Raw genomic sequence first — 20,024 nt, forward strand, 5'->3', positions numbered from 1 at the left:
GTATGTGATCGTCTTCGAACCTCTGACTTTAATTCTTGATGAATGAAAACATGAGTCCGTCTTGCGCCGGTCCAAGAATTTCACGGTGCGCGCGGAGGCTCATAAATGTAGTGTGAAAACACTTTGCTTTTCCAAAACTCCTCGTTGTCCCTTTAAGTTTTGCACATGACCACAAAGTACATAATTATATGATTTATAGACACGCAAATTGTCCTTTGTGTACACACTGGGCTTCTCCATGAGATAACTGTATGTCGGGCCATATGATAACTGGCCATTAGGACATCAAAGACACATGCAGCCGCGATTCCGTGCCCCCGAAGTCTGCATCGCATTCATGTGATCGGTTTGTGAGGGTGAGCGCTGGTATTTAAATATCAGATGTCAGAGGGAGAACAGCTCCGTCTGGTCTGGTCACACTGTTTACTGCCCTGAATGTCGCGACGCATGATGTTTATTTGCGTCGTTGTGGAACACACACGTTTGAACATCAGTTTCCACCTTCGAATGTTCTCATTTTTAAAATAATTTGAATTCTGTTTGAACAGCGAAGTTCGTTCTGACGGCCCTAGCACGCACCTAGTGTTGTCTGTACACAAGAAACCCGTCTATTAACGACTGCATCCGTCTACGCAGACCAGGTACAGGTGTGCACAGGTGAGGGCTCAGACTCTGAACCTCAGACCGTCAAACAAACATGTTTTCACTAAATGTAAATGAGCTGCTGACAGACAGGAAATCACCTGTCTCACCTGGCTCTTCATCTGGCTGTCGTACCTACAGGGTTTCCGCTACATGTAGTTGATCGTGCAAAATAAAACTTTTTTTAGATGTTAACAATGTAAAGCAGCATTACTTTGCACCTCTTTCCACTACACAGTTACAGCTCTACTCGACTCTACTCGACTCGGTTCAGGTCCTTTTCCATCACAGCTGAGTTCTTCATAGTTCCTCCTCAGCGGGGGCGTGGTCGTTACATCACGTCGTCTCCAGACTCACTCTTCTTCTGCACCTCGATGGCGGTCCACAGCTGGTTTTCTACACAGCATCATTTAACTCAGGTGACAGAACAACAATAGTCTCAGTACAGACCAGTTGCAGCTGTTTTTGGTGTGTTGTTAAAGGTACATTGTGTAGTATTTCCACCCATCTAGCATTGTGGTTGTATATCACAAGCAACTCAATCGTATTTTTCATGCTGCATTCACCTGAAATTGGGCAGACGGCAGACGGACCACAGCCGCTGCACGTAACGGCATGAACAAGCCTCTATGTAAACAAGTGGTCCGTCAGCACGAGGCAAAACAATACACGTGACAATGTGTTGTCATGGCGATGTGGTATTGTTGACCTGACCCACGTTTTACCGGCTTTCTCTGGACTTCTGTGACTAAAATGACATCTGGTTTGTTAGCGACGGCCATCTGCCCGACTGCAGGTGAATGCAGCATCAGTGTAACGCTCCATTCCTCCTCACTGCGTTACCACGGTGACTTTTCACAGACGCCACCTCGACCTGAGCCGACAGCTCCGGTGTCTCCGCTGAGTTTCCGTGGTTTCCTACCGTCACGCTGCCACTGAACGTAAAAACATGGAGACACCACATGGCAGCCAGCACCGAGCTTACCCGCTCCATGTAGATATGAATGATATGAACGGCTAATTCAGAGCTGAAAGGAACACTTCAGTTTGTTGATGGGGGGGATTTCTGGTTAATGAAAAATAGACTTTTAAACCAAATAATCGATTTTCCTGAATAGATAACAGGAGAAGTTACACAATGTCCCTTTAAAATGAGCAGGTTTGATTCTCGTGTCGGACGTCGTGCTCGAGTGCTAGTGGAAAAGCAGAAAAAAAACAACAACAAAAAAACGAGTAGAGCCTTGGCGAGTTGAGCCGAGTGGTGCTAGTGGAAAAGGGCCATAAATAATAACCCCCCCCTAAAGTGTCTCTGTTGTTACACTGTTTTTACATGTTTCTTACAACCTCTTTGAACACTGGGTGTTTCAACACATTCACCTGTTGTCATAGCAACACATTGATTGACAGGAGCCCGACACACTTTCAAAATAAAAGCTCCGGGACTCTTCTAATAACATCTTGTTCTTGTTCTCACAGCTGTGTGTGTGTGTGTGTGTGACTCTGACTCACACTTGTTCTTCTCTCTCCTCCTCCTCCTCCTCTTCATCCTCTCTTCCTCCTTTGTTCTAGTTTCTGCCTCACCTGCACCTCTCAACACCCCCCCCCCCCACCCTCTGCATGTCAGGCATTTCTAAACCAATGGCTGTGCTCGGTGGAGACGCTGAGACCCGCCCCCTGCTTGGTCTCAGCCAGTAGCAGCTGGTGTTGAGGGTCGCTCTGGTAAACAGGCTTCTTCTTTCTTTCTTTCTTTCTTTCTTTCTTTCTTTCTTTCTTTCTTTCTTTCTCTCTTTCCTTCACTAACATGAATGTCACGATGTGTCTTTAAAGGGATAGTATCATTTTTTTAAAGTGTGGTTGTATGTTCTACAAATAGCCGCTAAGTACTTTAATTGCAGTAGAAGACTCTCTGCACTAGGGATGCACATTTTGAATTTTTTTTCTGACCGATAACCGATGCTCGTTAACCGATTATTAACCGATAAGATTAAGATGCTTGCGGCGCACAGCAAAAAAAAAAAAAAAATGTATCGCTCCAATTTTTTTTTTTTTTTTTTTGCCGTTAAATACACACGTGCGCCAGAGTGCAACAGAGCAGCGCCACATCCACTCTGTCTCAGCTGATCGCGCTCATATGGAGGTTAGATCGTCCAATGTAGAACTGTTTTTATACAAAGTGCAGCCAAACACCAGGCTGAAGGAGCAGCAGAGCTTCTCTGACAGCTCCTCTGTGGAGCTGCAGGAGAGCTGCAGGTGAACAGGCTGGAGAGCAGCGACGTCCTCTCTTTTTTTTTTTTTTTTTTCTCTCTCTCAGCGCCGTAGTTACAGGTGATGCACATCTATGTCCGTGTAGCTACATGTATTGTCTGATCTTCCTTCATGGGGGCTGCTGCTCATACTGTCAGTCCTCCTGTGTAACTTTTAGCTACTAAATATGACTGAAGGCAGTGAAGTCTGCACGTGTCGACACGCCCCCATGAGTTGACGACATAAGGACCTAATAATAATAAAAAAAATAACCGATAGTATTAATCGGTCAAAGTTCTTGTTATCGGTTAACGGTTAAACGCTTAATCATGTGCATCCCTACTCTGCACTCCTCCCGTTAGCAACGCCAGCCCATAGCCCTGCCCAGAGATTTACAACATACAGTGTTGTGAACAGACCCAAAGAAACGGCCTATTTTCGTGGCCTAAAAGAGGTTTTACCTGAAAAAAAATACACAGTTCCATTGTTCGCTATAATATAATTTTTTCCAGCCCTTCAAAGTGCAGGAAAAACACAGTTTTTATTTGGACCTAACCAACTGCTGATCAGCGGGCGCTAACCCTGGGCAGAGGGATACGTGAGTTGGTTAGGTCCACATAAAAAATGCGTTTTGGCGTTGCTAACGGGAGGAGTGCAGAGAGTCTTCTACTGCAATTAAAGTACTTAGGGGCTATTTGTAGATCATACAACCCCACTTTAAAAAAATGATACTATCCCTTTAACTCATCCTCTCCCTGTGAATCAGCGTCCTGACCACAGGCAGAGGACACAGGCAGTGTCAGTGTTTACTACAGCAGAGGTCACAGGTTGTCTCTGCTCCGTCGGCTCCACAGGTGAACGACTCCTCACACCTGAGAGCTTGTTGCAGGTGTTGGTTGCCCAGCAACCTGAGGTGTGTTTACTGCAGTGAGCAGCCAGTGATCTGATGAGCTTCCTGTTTGTTGCTCTGAAACTTCACTTGTACACCTGCTGCAGTCAGACCTGCTCCTGTGATAGGATGGAAAGGTAGAAAAGGTAGATGGTAGAAAGGTGGACAGGTAGATGAGTGGACATTGGAAGTGTGTCCCTGTCCTCAGGACAGAGACCAGATCTTTAGACTGACCTCAGTGTGTCCTCAGGACAGAGACCAGATCCTTAGACTGACTCAGTGTGTCCCTGTCCTCAGGACGGAGACCAGATCTTTAGACTGACTCAGTGTGTCCCTGTCCTCAGGACAGAGACCAGATCTTTAGACTGACTCAGTGTGTCCTCAGGACGGAGACCAGATCTTTAGACTGACTCAGTGTGTCCCTGTCCTCAGGACGGAGACCTGGGGCCTCATGTATCAATGTTGCGTACGCACAAAAAAGTGGCGTACGTCATTTTCCACGCCAACGTTCAGATGTATCAAAAGTGAAATGACCGTGGAAAAGTACGGTGGCCCACGCCAACTCCATAGCTGGCGTACGCACGTTTCTACAGCAATTGTTCCTTTGGCGACACTTAGAGGTGAAGCTGTGAAACTGTTAATAATGTGAAAACAATTAGACCTCAGAGTAATGTGCACATCAGAGACATGAACAACTAACCCATCCACATGTTGCAATTAGATAAGTGGATAGAAAAGCATGCGCAAAGTGGTGCAGAAAATAGCATCAGCTTTAGTCTTAAGATATTGCAGATGGTGCAGTGCGAAGTGCACATGAGTCCCGGAGGGTTTTTTTTGCACATGATGACTCTTTTGGTTTCCGAGGGCAATTCTCTTGGAACTGAGTGCAGTGCGCTGCGACCGGCCTGAGCGCGCGACACGGCGGGGAGCATTCATCCATTCAGGTGCTGACCACACTGTGAACAGGAAGCATTTTTATACTATAAATGTACAGATCATATGTGATGCGTAAATGTATCACATATTAACAAACATTGTGGCGAGGTGGCTGGTTCAGCACACGATTCATTCATTCAGCACAGCTGGGGACAGATTACAGGCTGGGACTGTATGCGCGCAAAGTAAATGTACAGTATTTGTTTAATTGTCCTATGTAACCCCCCGATGCACACTGAGCATGTCCGCCCAGATATCACACTGTCAGTGACTTTCTTTTTGCTGGTTAAACTACACAGACTGTGTGAAGTACTTAATGTCAATAAACACATGCGTAAAGTTGGACATGTGTCTTTATCAGCCTCCCTGGCGCACTTCTGCATTTACTACGCGATCTGTGTATAAAAAAAGGCAAATAAAATTGTAAATCCATTTCACATAATTTAGAGTACATTGTCTGCTTTCATTTGGGATGACAGCGGTCCTCCGCTTCACGTTCACCTTTATATAACACACACACTCTCCCACCCCCTTTGTGATGGTGCCGGAGGACGGCAAAAAAAAAAAAAAAAAAAGATGTTTACACGGCTCAACTTTATCGAGGAGCACCTTCAACTCAAATTTGGTTAAATTGCTGTTCCTCACAGTTTCTCATGGTGTTATCTGACCGTAAAGAGAAGGGAATCTTTGGTGCAGGCCTTATTTACATTGATTTTGCATATTTAAATGGAGGCGTGGACAGGGAGGAGATTACCACTTCGGCATGTGCGCTCAATTCCACGTTGATTGGGATGTACAAAGGAAAAGTGCTTGGATCCATGCGTACGCACACTTTGATACATCAGATTTTCTTTGTGCGTACGACAGTTTCTGGATTTTGGCGTACGCCATGTTTCAGTATGAAATCCACGCAAGTATTGATACATGAGGCCCCTGATCTTTAGACTGACTCAGTGTGTCCCTGTCCTCAGGACGGAGACGAGATCTTTAGACTGACTCAGTGTGTCCCTGTCCTCAGGACGGAGACCAGATCTTTAGACTGACTCAGTGTGTCCATGTCCTCAGGACAGAGACCAGATCTTTAGACTGACTCAGTGTGTCCTCAGGACGGAGACCAGATCTTTAGACTGACTCAGTGTGTCCTCAGGACAGAGACCAGATCTTTAGACTGACTCAGTGTGTCCTCAGGACGGAGACCAGATCTTTAGACTGACTCAGTGTGTCCCTGTCCTCAGGACAGAGACCAGATCTTTAGACTGACTCAGTGTGTCCTCAGGACGGAGACCAGATCTTTAGACTGACTCAGTGTGTCCCTGTCCTCAGGACGGAGACCAGATCTTTAGACTGACTCAGTGTGTCCCTGTCCCCAGGACAGAGACGAGATCTTTAGACTTACTCAGTGTGTCCTCAGGACGGAGACCAGATCTTTAGACTGACTCAGTGTGTCCTCAGGACGGAGACCAGATCTTTAGACTGACTCAGTGTGTCCCTGTCCTCAGGACGGAGACCAGATCTTTAGACTGACTCAGTGTGTCCCTGTCCTCAGGACGGAGACCAGATCTTTAGACTGACTCAGTGTGTCCTCAGGACGGAGACCAGATCTTTAGACTGACTCAGTGTGTCCTCAGGACAGAGACCAGATCTTCAGACTGACTCAGTGTGTCCCTGTCCTCAGGACAGAGACCAGATCTTTAGACTGACTCAGTGTGTCCCTGTCCTCAGGACGGAGACCAGATCTTTAGACTGACTCAGTGTGTCCCTGTCCTCAGGACAGAGACCAGATCTTTAGACTGACTCAGTGTGTCCTCAGGACGGAGACCAGATCTTCAGACTGACTCAGTGTGTCCCTGTCCTCAGGACAGAGACCAGATCTTTAGACTGACTCAGTGTGTCCCTGTCCTCAGGACGGAGACCAGATCTTTAGACTGACTCAGTGTGTCCCTGTCCTCAGGACGGAGACCAGATCTTCAACCGGGCCAAGCTGCTGAACGTGGGCTACTCCGAGGCGTTGAAGGACGACGACTACGGCTGCTTCGTCTTCAGTGACGTGGACCTGATCCCCATGGACGACCGCAACAGCTACCGGTGTTTCAACCAGCCGCGACACCTGTCCGTGTCCATGGATAAGTTCGGCTTCAGGTGAGGCAGTCACAGGTGCACCCTGGGAGTCGTAGTCTGATGGAAGGGGAGGGGGGCTGTGGTAGGCCGTGCCTCTGGGCTTCAAGGTCACTTCCTGTCACAAGAGACAAGGGCTGCGTTCCAAAAACAGGTTGAGTTTCCCTCGCTCACTTGCCCTCAGCCCTTGCTATGACGTCACACGGAGGCCACTTGGAGAGCGGAGGGAAAGTGGGCGGGGGAGGAGTAGAAGAGGTAAACGGAACGCACCTGCCCTCGTTCACTAACAGCCGGGACAATCACTGGTCGACCACATGTCTTAGGTGTAGCGCTGTACTGCCTCTTAAGGGGGGGGGGGGGGGGGGGTCTGGCCGTATTTTTAAATTCAATACTCTATAATATCAATATATACTACTCTTTCTCTCTGTCTGTCACTGATGATGAGCTCTGCTTCATCAGACCAATCCTGATTAAAATGCCTTATTCAACTACACATCAACACAGGCACAGCAACTATGTGAATATGAAACGTCAGATTAAAAAGGCTCTTTAGACACGTTTTTTTTGTGACAAATAAGTTTGCCTATTATCTCTACTAGCCTACCACTTGTAAATAGTTTGTTCTGACATGTCACTGCTAAACTAGTTTATTGAATTGAATATTTACTGACCCCTTTCATTTATTTTCTTCTTTGGTGGTAAACACCCAACTGGTGCTTGAGGTTCATTATCGCCACCGCATGGACGTATTTTTCGTGCACCACTGCAATGCATTGTGGGTGATATACAGCTCTGGAGTGACCATCAATGTTGACTTGATCACTCAGCCCTCAAGGGTCGATCTCACCAAGTTCACTTCAGCTGTTTAGAGAAATGGAACAGCCCTTATGATGGCGGCGGGGATTCCCCCGAGGGCAAGTGCTGAGGGCAAGTGAACGAGGGCGACTCAACACGCTTTTGGAACGCAGCCCAGTTGTTTGTGTTGAGATGGAGAGACCACAGAGGAAGACATGGGCTGATTCTGCACTTCCTGTTTCCTGTTCACACTCTCACTCACACACACGCACACACACGCACACGCGCACACACACACACACACACACACACACACACACACACACACACACACACACACACACACACACACACACACACACACACACACACACACACACACACACTCTCTCTCTCTCTCGCACACTTCCTGTTGAGGTCACAGAACTTCTCTAGTTTAACTTCACTTCTAGTGGACTTGTTTTCTCTAAATGTTGTTACATTGTTGTTATGTCATCACAGCTGAGTGTTTACAACCTCTGTGTGTGTGTGTGTGTGTGTGTGTGTGTGTAGGTTACCATATAACCAGTATTTTGGTGGCGTGTCCTCGATGAGTAAAGAACAGTATCTGAAGATCAACGGCTTCCCCAACAACTACTGGGGCTGGGGGGGAGAGGACGACGACATCTACAACAGGTACGAGCTTCTACCTGACCTGACATGACCTCGCTGACCTTAGAGGTCAGATTCCCAGTGTGCTGATGTTGTTGTCATTGACTGACCAGATCCTGGGCCCTGTTCTACGCAGCCGGATCTGGTCTCATCCAGGTAACTTCAGGGTTAAAGGATAATAACTGTTTCTTTTACATTCTGGACCTTATTTCTATCATAAAATCCGATCATTTCCTCACCCAGATAACTTTGGTGTCATTACAAGTCGTTGTGATGAAATGAGCTCCAGCTGAGAGTCTACAGTCTACTCTACTAATGGAGTCTACAGGGCAGCAGAATGCAGCCTCTAAATAACACATTATCTGCAGAGAAACTCCTTCATTTCACCAATATTTAGTTCTGATAGGCTAGTGCTATTCCCCTCTGAGTCCGGGGTTAGCTGTTATCAACATCCGGGGTCTGTAGGTTGACCTACTGACCTCTGACCTGGATGATGTCATCTCTGAGCGCTGCACGGCTCATTCTGATAATAATCATTCCGCTTTGGTATTCGGGTCCATTTTTATCTCAACTAGCCGGAGCTTTAGTGAGTCCAGGTTGAGGAGAGGAAGCCTGTGGAAGCTGAACTTCACCCAGCTGCTCATTTTGTTCTGACAAGTCGGAAACACGCAGAAACGAACCGTATTATTAGCAACAAGCCACGCTGCATGGCGCTCAGAGATGACATCATCCAGGTCAGAGGTCAGCAGGTCAACCTACAGACCCCAGATGTTGATAACAGCTAACCCCGGACTCAGAGGGGAATAGCACTAGCCTATCAGAACTAAATATTGGTGAAATGAAGGAGTTTCTCTGCAGATAATGTGTTATTTAGAGGCTGCATTCTGCTGCCCTGTAGACTCCATTATACGGATATACGCGGCTCTCGGCTGGAGCTCATTTCATCACAACGAAATCTTAAAATAAAACTTATTTCTTAACTCATTGAGTGCCGCGCTCCTTTCCAAAGTTTTAGTCAAGTGTACCGGCAATTTAGACCATTTTTGCGATTTTTGTAGAGCCACAGTATATTCTATATTATTGCCACCAACACATACTGTGGCTCACTTGAAAGGTGAAACTTTATGCTTCAAATGGCCACAAACCGTTTGTTTCTACGGGCCTCTGTTCCTGAGAAAAGTCAAGCTAAACATGGCTGGGTTTCACCAAAATCCCTCCTTTTTTTCTAGAAAAGGAGATAGAGCGTCTTTTATGAAAGGTGCTCTGTTTGTGCCTGTCGCTCTTCTGACACTCGCATTTCTGGATCAAAGGGCTCGTGTAAGATAAATATATACAACAAATGTTGTTCTATTCACAAAACCGACATCGGGGGCGGGGGGGGGCGCCACTAAACAACAATAACAGACACACCGTGCCCTGTCACAGCCTCTCACCGCGGAATGTGATGGTCTCTCGGCCACAGCAGGTCCGGAACACCGGTCCCGCCGGTGGTCGCGGTCCTTCTGTGGTACAGGTCGGTGGTGCCAGCGGCCTGCTTTGACCGAGGGATCATCACATTTTACCGCGGGAGGACCTTGGGGAGGACACGATGTTGCTCCAGATTAGGGCTGCCACAAACGATTATTTTGATAGTCGACTAGTCACCGACTATTTTTTTCGATTAGTCGACTAATCGGATCAGACGTAAATTGAATGTAAAACATACAGCTTATCGCACCAGCATGCAGCTGCTCTTATATACCATCATTAGCTTTCAGCTTGAAGTGTTTAAGGTATATGCTAACTAAAAATAAAGACAATTAAGATGATAGTTCATTAAACTTTTAATGAAATATGCAGCTTTAACTGTAGCATAAAGTGCAAACAGCTGAGTAAAATAAGGATAAGGCACTGGCCTAAACAACACCAAAATAAATACTTAAAGCAGAAGTAAGTGATATATTTGTGTTAATATAAGTCTTAAATAGTTATATCTTCCGACAGCAATCACTTACATAGAGTGTTTGGTCTGAAACACGGGTCTGTCAGTCACTCTGCTCTGCTCTGAGCCGAGGAGAAAACATTTATCGTATCCTACAGTTTTTATCCAATGAGGAGAGAGAACGGCATGCAGGGCTGTGTGTGCAGCCAAGGGACGCCGTGAATGTGGCGACGTAGGGACGAGGACTGTTATGGTGCGTTCAAGGAAACTCGTATTTTTCCGACCGTGAAGTCGTACCAGTTCGATCTGGTACGAGTTCACCGGTCGGAAGTTACGAGTGGCCGTTATAGTGACTTTCACCGGTAAAACAGGTCGGAAAAACACGAGTGGGTTGCCTGAAACGCTACAAAGTCGTAAGTTGTGACTTGAAGCTGTAATTTACGATTTCAAAAGCCTGCCTGGAACGCAGCATTAGCGAAAACGACCGGACCACTTACTTCTGCTTTAAAGGTTTTTTGTCTTTCCTTCATTTGTCTCTGGCATTAGACATAGCTACATTTAAATAAAATGAGGTGGACACCTGAAACTAAGGAATTGTTCACAATAATAAAGTTTTGGTAGGCCTATCAATCAAATATAACTTGTGCTCATTGTAAATAATAGGAGTCGTTCTGTTAAAAAAAAAATCAAATAGTTTATAAGACAATCGTCTTGTCTGAAAAAATGTAAATGTGCCTTTTTACTGTCACAGAAGGAGAAACATGGAAAGATTCCACCAGAAAGTTCTGTGTGAAACTGTCAAATGAAAACAAGTGAAACTGAGGTGCAGCTCAAACTCTGCAAGGTGTGGACTGTGATGAGAAGCTACTGGAAAATATTGACGTAGTTTTACGCCGGGAGAGAAGACTTGCTCGTTAAGATGAGCGCTCATTACGTGACCAGGACGCTGTGACCAGACGCGGTAACGTTCTAGTATTCTCCAACACCGATCTCAAAGTCCGCGATTTTATTTTTAAATGACGAACGGCTGTTTTTCAGTCCGTGATTTAAAACGATGGAGCGGCGGTACCGCTCCTAGTAGCGCTTCTCATTTAAAATGACACAGAGAGAAAGAGAGGGAGAGGAGCGGCGGCGGGCGGGGGGGCGGGAGGGGGGTTAAGGCTCATTTATGCTCCACGTACGGACGTAATTGTATGCGTCCGTTTCAAACGTTGTTACCGTCACTGCTCACATACTTCCATGCGTCCTTAACGTTGGCATGGATGTTATCCAACACATCCACTAGGGGGCAGCTCAGAGTCAAAAGTTTATGACAACAAACATGGCGACTACGGAGGAGATCTTGATAATGTACATAATAAAAGAAGAAAACGGACTCGTTATGTGATGCGGTGGTCGGTAAGGCCGTTAAATTAATCACAGCTGGAGGAGGAGAATTTTTTTTCTCTCATTCAGCCGTCGTGTCTTCTTCTTCTGTCTCACACTGGCTCTAGGCTCCGTATCGGGTAGTGACAGCAACAGCGCCCCCACGGTTTCCGGTGGTACTGCTCCGTTTGGTGCGTATCCGTAAGCTTTGTGGAAACGGACGAAAAACGGACGAAATGAACGCAGAGTACGGACGAAAGGCTCCGTCCGTATCCGTATGCGTATTTAACGTTGAGCATAAATGGGCCTTTACACCGGTGCCGCTTGATGAGGGACAAGACAGGTAGAGAGAGAAAAGAGAGAGACCACCTGTAAACTCACCTTGAGTGAGTGAGTGCACGTGTGTGTGTGTGGTGGGCGGCTGCAGCGGTGGGTGCGTGTGTGGAAGGTGCCCCAGCAGTTTTGAGAGAAAAACAAAGTTTAAAAAAAAGAAAAGAAACGACGCATCGACTATTAAATTAGTTGTCGACGATTTTAATAGTCGACGTAGTCGTGACTAGTCGACTAATCGTGGCAGCCCTACTCCAGATGAAGACCGGGCGGGACTGTCGGCTGAGAGCTTCCTGTTTCGGCTCCGAGCTGCTGGAGCCTCGCGGGTGAGAGCAGAGCAGCTGCTGCATCCACATGCAGAACTCCGTTTGCAAAAGCTGAGTTATGATAAGAACTTCCAGATCATGAGCTGTCATGAGACTTTGATCGTCATCTATTTCAGTTCTACTTGTCGTAGAGTCCCCAAATTTACACACAAGGTGTGTTAAAGTGTCTAGTTTCATAATTTAAAAAAAAAGCAAAAAATGAGAAATCTCGTTTTTGGCACTCAACGCATGGGAACGAAAAACGAGAAATTACGTGGTTGGCACTCAATGAGTTAATATATACAGACCTGCCAACCTGTACGCATTTTGACATCAAAATACGCTGGTACGAACAAAAAAAGAAAAGAAAAGCAGAAGCCACTGACCCTCATATGAATAAGTTTGTTTTGCTCCTCTGCTGTTGAACGTCCCTGTGGCCGAGTGGTTGGAGTTTGGGATTAGTAATTTCTACTTTAACATATTTAAACTACAGACTTGATTCAACTCGTAAAATGTTCACAAGACTTTCAGCTATCATTCAACCGTCTTTGATTTATCACAGTGTAAAACTCATCTGAATTTAGGCTCTTTGTGGTTGAGAGGTTAGAGGTTAGTTTTAAGGTTTAAAGGCCTTCCTTTAAACCTTAAAACTGTAAGCTCCTCCTACTTTCTTTTTAAGTCTTCAATAAAAAAATGGTTAGTCAACCGATAAATTAAATCAAAAGAGCCGTGAAGCACCAGATTATTGTATTGTTTGTTTGTGTGTCTGTTTTATGTTTTGCTGTTTCTGTTTGGGACCTAATCTCTTGTTTTGTCTATTTTATCTTGTTCTTTCTCTTCAGTGTTGTAGTCTATGTGCCTTAGTGTCTCTCTCCCATGTGTGTCTTCCTTGTTTTAAATCCATGTGTACCGTCTACCATCAAATAGGACCACAATGGAAATAAGCCTTTGGGCTTCATTGTGTTTTTAATCCTTTTAAACACTTGTCTAATGTTGTTCAATAAAGTTATCAATCAATCAATCAATCAATCAATCAATCAATCAATCAATCAATCAATCAGTTTACTGATTATGACGTCATAGGTTCAACTCCTCCATGTCAAATCACTACTTGCTCTTTGTCAATCTCCTGCTCATTCAGCATGACTTCAGCAGTCGCTTTCAGCATTCACATGCATTTTCCTTTTGGAAATGCGTTTTCTAGTTTAATTTGAATCTTATGAACTTTTGCTTTTACACTGTCAGTATTTCTCCGCAGCTCTTCCTGCTCTTTGCTGCAGCGACTGAGTTTCTTTCTGTCTGGATCTGATCTTCAGTTCTAGGTGGGTTAGGTCTAAGTGGAGTGGGCGGAGCTTAGTTCTGACACCACCTCCTCTCACATGGTCACAAGACCCATCTTGGATTATTCAGATGAAGATCGGATTCGGCGATTAGTTTTCACTCCAGCTGCAACACTGAGGTCTCTAACATCTGGTTGTTTCTGAGGACTCAGAGAAACAGCTGTCTGCTCTGACCTCTGACCTCTGACCCGTCTGTTTAACCCCCGTCTCGTTATGATGTCACAGGTTGGCTTCTAAAGGCATGACCATCTCCAGACCGAGCGGAGACACGGGGAAGTGTCGTATGATCCGACACCAGAGAGACAAACAGAACGATCCCAACCCCCAGAGGTGAGACACCCGGTCACATGACACTACTGATGTCACCAATATAGATTTTATTGGTCACGATTATTATATTAATTAATTTTACAACACTATGAATGTGTAAAATCAAATATAGTCAAAATATAATCACATTACTATTTATATTAACAAAATATTTAAAGTATCTATTAATATAGGACCAATTATTCTTACAAATGATACTAACATTTAAATTCCTACCAGTTCAGTGTAACGTTAACTGACATTAATTCTGGTCAAATTGAATTCGGGGCTGTATTTTCCTAACATTTTAGGTCTAAAAGAAGGAATCTGAAGATTTTCAGTCTAAGTAAACTCAAACATGCACCGAGAAGTTTATTTACTTCAAGCAAGCCGACATGTTTGTAAAACTAGATCTAATTCAAAGTCTGGCGGAGTCGAGACCCAAGTTGACGCTCGGTGTGTTCAGGTGCAGTCGGAAGCTCCCGTTTGTGTCATAAACACAGGAATATCAACTCTTGACTTGCTTGAAGTAAATAAACTTCTGGGAGCATGTTTGAGTCGCCGTCTGACGCTGTCTGTGGCTTTGAGGGATGGAAACAGCTTAAGCAGCAGAACTTCAAACCGCTTCCATTCATCGGACTGTTTATACTGTACACTATATGAGTTCAGTGGTGTCTCTAAGGATTCCACTCATGTAGCCTACCATAGATATCCGATTGTTTTCTGAGTGTTTGTTGTGGTTGAAAGAATTGCCCCCATGGGTTAGCGTTGTCGCTATCCCAGCGCCAGGTAGCCATGGTAACTCCGGTTTGCCTGCATCAGTTTTAGTCACGTTTTTTGCTCCAACCAACACTGGGTGACTATCAGGTAGGGCTGGTCGATTAATCGAATTTCGATCGTGATTACGATTTTGGCTTCTCACGATCATAAAAACACCGTAATCGAAGAAAAACGATTTTTTTTTTTGTCTATTGGTGTTTTATTCTGAAAAATACACATGCGCGCTTCCGCCCCCGCGCCTGCACTGCACTCCTCTCTCAGTTAATGCTGTGGACGAGTCCACTCGCGTGTTGACGGCGGCGTTTAAAAATCAGCGCCAGTGAAGAGAGATTAGCGGCCACCGCTCAGGACGAATGAACGGGAAATAATCATTTAAAACACTCGCTCGTCTCCTCAAAGCGGCCGCACAACAACAACCCTCCTCCTCCTCCTCTTCCCCCGGCCCGTAGCCTACATGTGCATATGTTTATAAAGCTGGCAAGGAAGCAATCTGTAGAGCGGCGGATAACGTTATACGATGTTACGACGTGTATTTGTGTAGTTTAATCTGTCATAAACAAGAGATCACTTACGGGGCGCGTCAAAAAAAAGAAGAAAAAAAAAAAGTTATGGGATGCGTTTGTGACGAGAGCTGGGACAGCACAGTGGGGCGGAGGCTCTGATCTTCCCAGGTTGGATTTCATCCCAGAGACGCGATAAGCGACACACACGGAAGCAGAGAGCCTCCATTCTCCCTCTTAATAAGTTAAACCATGACAATTACTCCAAATCTGTTTATTCAAGGTAAAAATGTAGAAAAGTTAAGCTAAACATCCTGTAGCCTATAGTTTCTGCTGCTGGATCATAAAACTTAAAAAAATAAGTTTTAAATAAATCTTGAATAAATATTTAAAATTATAAACTTAAAAACCTTAAACACACATTTGCACTGTTTATTTAAGGTAATAATGTAGCATGGTCTAGCTATAAATCCTGCATAGGCCCATAATCGTGTCAATAATCGTGATTTCAATATTGACCAAAATAATCGTGATTATGATTTTTGCCATAATCGTCCAGCCCTACTATCAGGACAACGATTTAGGGGTCAAAAATGACCGGAATTCTCCTTTAAGGTAATTTTTCTGTGTGTTTACCTCCACTTTGCCGTCCTAACCCGGTGTGTGTCTGCAGGTGTTGGTTCATATCAGACGTGTTTCCTCCTTTAGCTGCTGCTTCACTGCATCATGTCTGACCTGTGTGTGTGTGTGTGTGTGTGTGTGTGTGTGTGTGTGTGTGTGTGTGTGTGTGTGTGTGTGTGTGTGTGTGTGTGTGTGTGTGTGTGTGTGTGTGTGTGTGTGTGTGTGTGTGTGTGTGTGTGTGTGTGTGTGTGTGTTGCAGGTTCGACCGGATTGCTCACACCAGGGAGACGATGCACAGAGACGGGATCAACTCTCTGAGCTACAAGGTGGTGAAGGTGGACAAGCTGGAGCTGTTCACCATGATCACGGTGGACGTGGGGAAGCCGTGAGGGAGGGGGGAGGAGGGAGGAGTCATGTGACCAGGACTCTGACGCTGCCTCTGACACTTGAATCTGTGGGTTCTGGTTCTGGAGGACCGGGACCTGCTGGACTCTGCTGTTTAACTGGGGGAGGGGGGCGGGGGGGTCTGTGTTGTTGTTTTCTTCATGACTCGTCTCTGATTGGACGCCAGCTGTAACCAATCGTCTGCCTCCGTCTGTCTGTCTGTCGGCCGGCCAGACGCTGCTGCTGCTGCTGTGACGCATCCTGAACCAGGCTTTTATTTTGAAAATCAAGACAATCAGAGCGGCCGCCGCTGGTCACATGGTCCAAGGCCTCGCTGGCCGGGGATTATGGGTAACGACGACGAGCAGGGCGTTTAGATCTGGTCTGGTTCTGGATCTGGACTCTGAGAGAAACTGTTACTGCATTGATCAGTTATCAATTATCACTGTGATCAATAATCCTGATGATCAAGACCAGAACCACATCTAAACGCCCTGAGTGTGTGTCTCTGTGTGTGTCTCTGTGTGTGTCTCTGTGTGTGTGTGTGTGTGTGTGTGTGTGTGTGTGTGTGTGTGTGTGTGTGTGTGTGTGTGTGTGTGTGTGTGTGTGTGTGTGTGTGTGTGTTCGGGCCCAAAGTTGCTGACTCCAGACCAGTTACAAACCAAAACGTCTGTTACTGAATTGATTGTAAAGAGATCGATCGATGATATTGATCAGCTGACGTCTTCATGTGAAACCATGTGACGATTGAAAATCAATCAGAGCCATTGATCAATTCATTGATCGTCCAAAAAGCTGCAGATTGACTGATTGGGTGACTGACTGACTGACTGATAGATGAATTAATTGATTGACTGACTGATTGTATCTAAGTGTCCTTATCAGAGCTGTCGGTACCAAAGACTTAATTTAAAGTGAATGTGATCAGCTGATAGCTCGTTATCAATACCCATCATTTAATTAAACAATCTGTGTGTGTGTGTGTGTGTGTTTCAGACCAAATCTGTTGATTCTGTGTAAAGTGATCACCTGTTTGTGCCTTAAATCAGCTCTGAACTGTTGAACAAAAGTCTCATTAAAGACTGAGTGTGATGATGCTGCTGGTTGTTGTTTGTTTGATGTTCCGGAGGAGGAAGAGGAGGAGAAGAAAGGAAGGAGGAGTAGAAGGAGAAGGAAGAAGAAGAAGAGGAGGAAGAGGAGGTGTCACTACCCGATTTGCAACGCTACCCGATTTGTGACAGCCACGTACGGCAACTCCACTTGGACAAACTTAGTTGAATTGACGTAGGATCACTGCCCTATGTGCATCGCCAGAGACGGTTTATCTTTTTATTTATTTTTTTAAATACTTTATTAGTAATGTAAATTGAGGGTTGGTTGTGGTGGTCTGGATCTTGATGCTCAGAAAACAGGAACACAGGCGGACTTTTAATGTTTACTGTCCTCTCTTCTCGCCGGCCTCATCACCATGACAACCACAAACAATCACAACTACCACAACACTCACTGAATAAACGAGTCTGCCGCGGCTGTCTTATGACGGACCTACACGGTTTTTATTTTATTTTATTTTATTTTTTAATCATTTTCACAGTACCGTATTTTAAATTCACAGAACTTTAAGCATGTACGCAAATCGGGCAGTGCCCAAATGAAGTTTGTCCAAGTGGAGTTCCCGTAGGCAGCTGTCCAAGATGGCGGCAGATCGGGTAGCGTCGCAAATCGGGTAGTGACCAAGGGGGCAGTTGTCGGTCTGAGAAGTGAAGCTCACTTCCGCGTTCAAAAAACTGCAATCCCCTCGGATTCCTCTGGGGGCTGGTGTCAGAAGGGAGCATTCTCCATAGACCCCCATGTTAAAATCGCCGACTTTACATCCTCAGTAAACATGTTAAAAGCCTGGTGTCAGAACGTTTTTTCGTCTCAATCGATAGTTTCTACCCTCGCACACACTCTGAGGGGGGTGAATTTTTTTTTAACTCTACCGTTTTACTGTTATTAGGTTAAAATTCTGGCCAATTAGGGCGCGGAAACGTTGAGTGACAGGTCCGAGCAGCTCCGTGGACAGCTGCTTCGAGGCCAGTGGGCGGGATCTCGGCCGGCCAATCCAACATGGCGCTGTTCAGGCCGCCATATTTGAGTCACAAAAACGACTCCCCAAAACCAATGGGTGACGTCACGGATGCTACGTCCATTCTTTTTACAGTCTATGGTAGTGACAGGAGCTACTGTAGTTGAGGGCGGAGTTGGAGCCAAACAGAGCGACTTTTTCCAACATGGCCGCCATGTTCTGAGTTCAACTGGAATCAAAGAATAAAAGAAAATGGCTAAATGACTAAATAAACTCCTCATCACTCTGACACTTGGTCCCTATATAACTATGACTGATGATGCTATAGTTAGTGGATGATTAAAGGGACAGTTCAACAGTTTTGGCATATAGTCCCATTGCCATAATCCCTATAGTCATAGCAGTAGGTTCATTACCTTTAATTGTCGGTGCAAGCTATTTTTAGAACGGCGGAGCAGAGCCGTGAGCTGCTCAGAGCTACGCTATGGAGGCTCATGGGATTTCTTGGTTTCCCTCATCAAATACACAATCCAACAACTCCACAACGCTCTGGTGGACAAGTTGTGACCTGCACATTCACCACACTATGAGATAATAACACAACGTTACCAGACAGAGTTGTTTTAGAGGGAAATTCATGCAAAACCGCTGATGCGTGTTGCCTTCAGGGACAGTTTTTTATCAAGCAGTCTCCGTATTTCCATCTAAAACAACTCTGTCTGGTAACATTCTGTTATTATATAGCGTGGTGAATGTGCAGGTCATAACTTGTCCACCAGAGCGTTGTGGAGTTGTTGGATTGTGTATTTGATGAGTTTGATGAGGGAAACCAAGAAATCCCATAAGCCTCCGTAGCGTAGCTCTGAGCAGCTCACGGCTCTGCTCCGCCGTTCTAAAAATAGCTTGCACCGACAATTAAAGGTAACGAATGACTATATGCTATGACTATAGGGATTATGGCAATGGGTCAATTTGACAAAATAAATGTTGAACTATCCCTTTAAGTATCAGTATCATAACAATCTAATCTTCTTATAAATGTCTATGGTTGAACAGGAGGTCACATGATCATCAGGATGAACATGTGACCTCATCCTAAAGTATGACATCATCATTGTGTTTCTCTGACACAGAAACGTTTTTTCATTTACTTCGTCTTTTATTTAAAACCTGGATTCAACAGGAAGCTGTGACCTTTGACCTCTTGTGTTCCCAGAAGGTGAGAGCCAATCAGCAGAGAGGACAGACGTGTATTATTACAAATGTTTATTACAAATAACAATCAACAACAACTTAAATCTCTCCTCCTCCTCCTGGTCCCGTGGTCAGCTGACCGTGAAGCTCCGCCCCCTCACGTGACCTCAGGGTCGTCTGTCCGTCAAACTGGCTCAGAACCAGTCGGATGTGAGGTCAGCTCAAACCCTCCTCTGATTGGCCACAGGCAGCCAATCAAGATAAAACGCACAGTCTGTGACCACACACTGCAAAAACTCTAAATCTCACCAAGAATATTTGTCTTATTTCTAGTCAAAACTAATCTCATTCTACTTAAAATAAGAGTCATCACATAAAAAGTAGCTTGTTTTTAGACACTTTTTACTTCTTTCAAGCAGATTTTCACTTGAAATAAGTAGAAAAGTTTTTCTTTCTTATTACAAGCACAAAAAACTTGCTTTCACTGGCAGATTTTTCTACTTATTTCAAGTGAAAATTAGTTTGAAACAAGTGAAAATTATCTCAAAACAAGTAAATTTTTAGGTGATGAGTCTTATTTTAAGTGAAAGAGATTAGTTTTGACTAGAAATGAGACATTTTGACAAGAAATAAGA

At 45.0% G+C, this 20,024-nt stretch overlaps 1 protein-coding gene across 1 annotated transcript in view; it reads left to right on the forward strand.

Moving 5' to 3' along the window:
- The window catches only part of b4galt1l (DP-Gal:betaGlcNAc beta 1,4- galactosyltransferase, polypeptide 1, like), a 37,016-nt gene extending 20,874 nt beyond the window's left edge, over positions 1–16,142 (forward strand). The window contains exons 3-6 of the mRNA XM_085789000.1: positions 6,663–6,850; positions 8,174–8,296; positions 13,759–13,863; positions 16,003–16,142. Coding sequence (XP_085645126.1) covers positions 6,663–6,850; positions 8,174–8,296; positions 13,759–13,863; positions 16,003–16,132 — 546 coding nt within the window. The 3' untranslated portion in view covers positions 16,133–16,142. The remainder of the gene's footprint in view (positions 1–6,662; positions 6,851–8,173; positions 8,297–13,758; positions 13,864–16,002) is intronic.
- The last annotated feature ends 3,882 nt before the right edge of the window (positions 16,143–20,024 follow it).

Source organism: Trachurus japonicus, chromosome 10 (genome assembly GCF_045865225.1).
Source record: "Trachurus japonicus isolate A0001 chromosome 10, Traja_1.0".
In the NCBI taxonomy this organism is placed as follows: domain Eukaryota; kingdom Metazoa; phylum Chordata; class Actinopteri; order Carangiformes; family Carangidae; genus Trachurus; species Trachurus japonicus.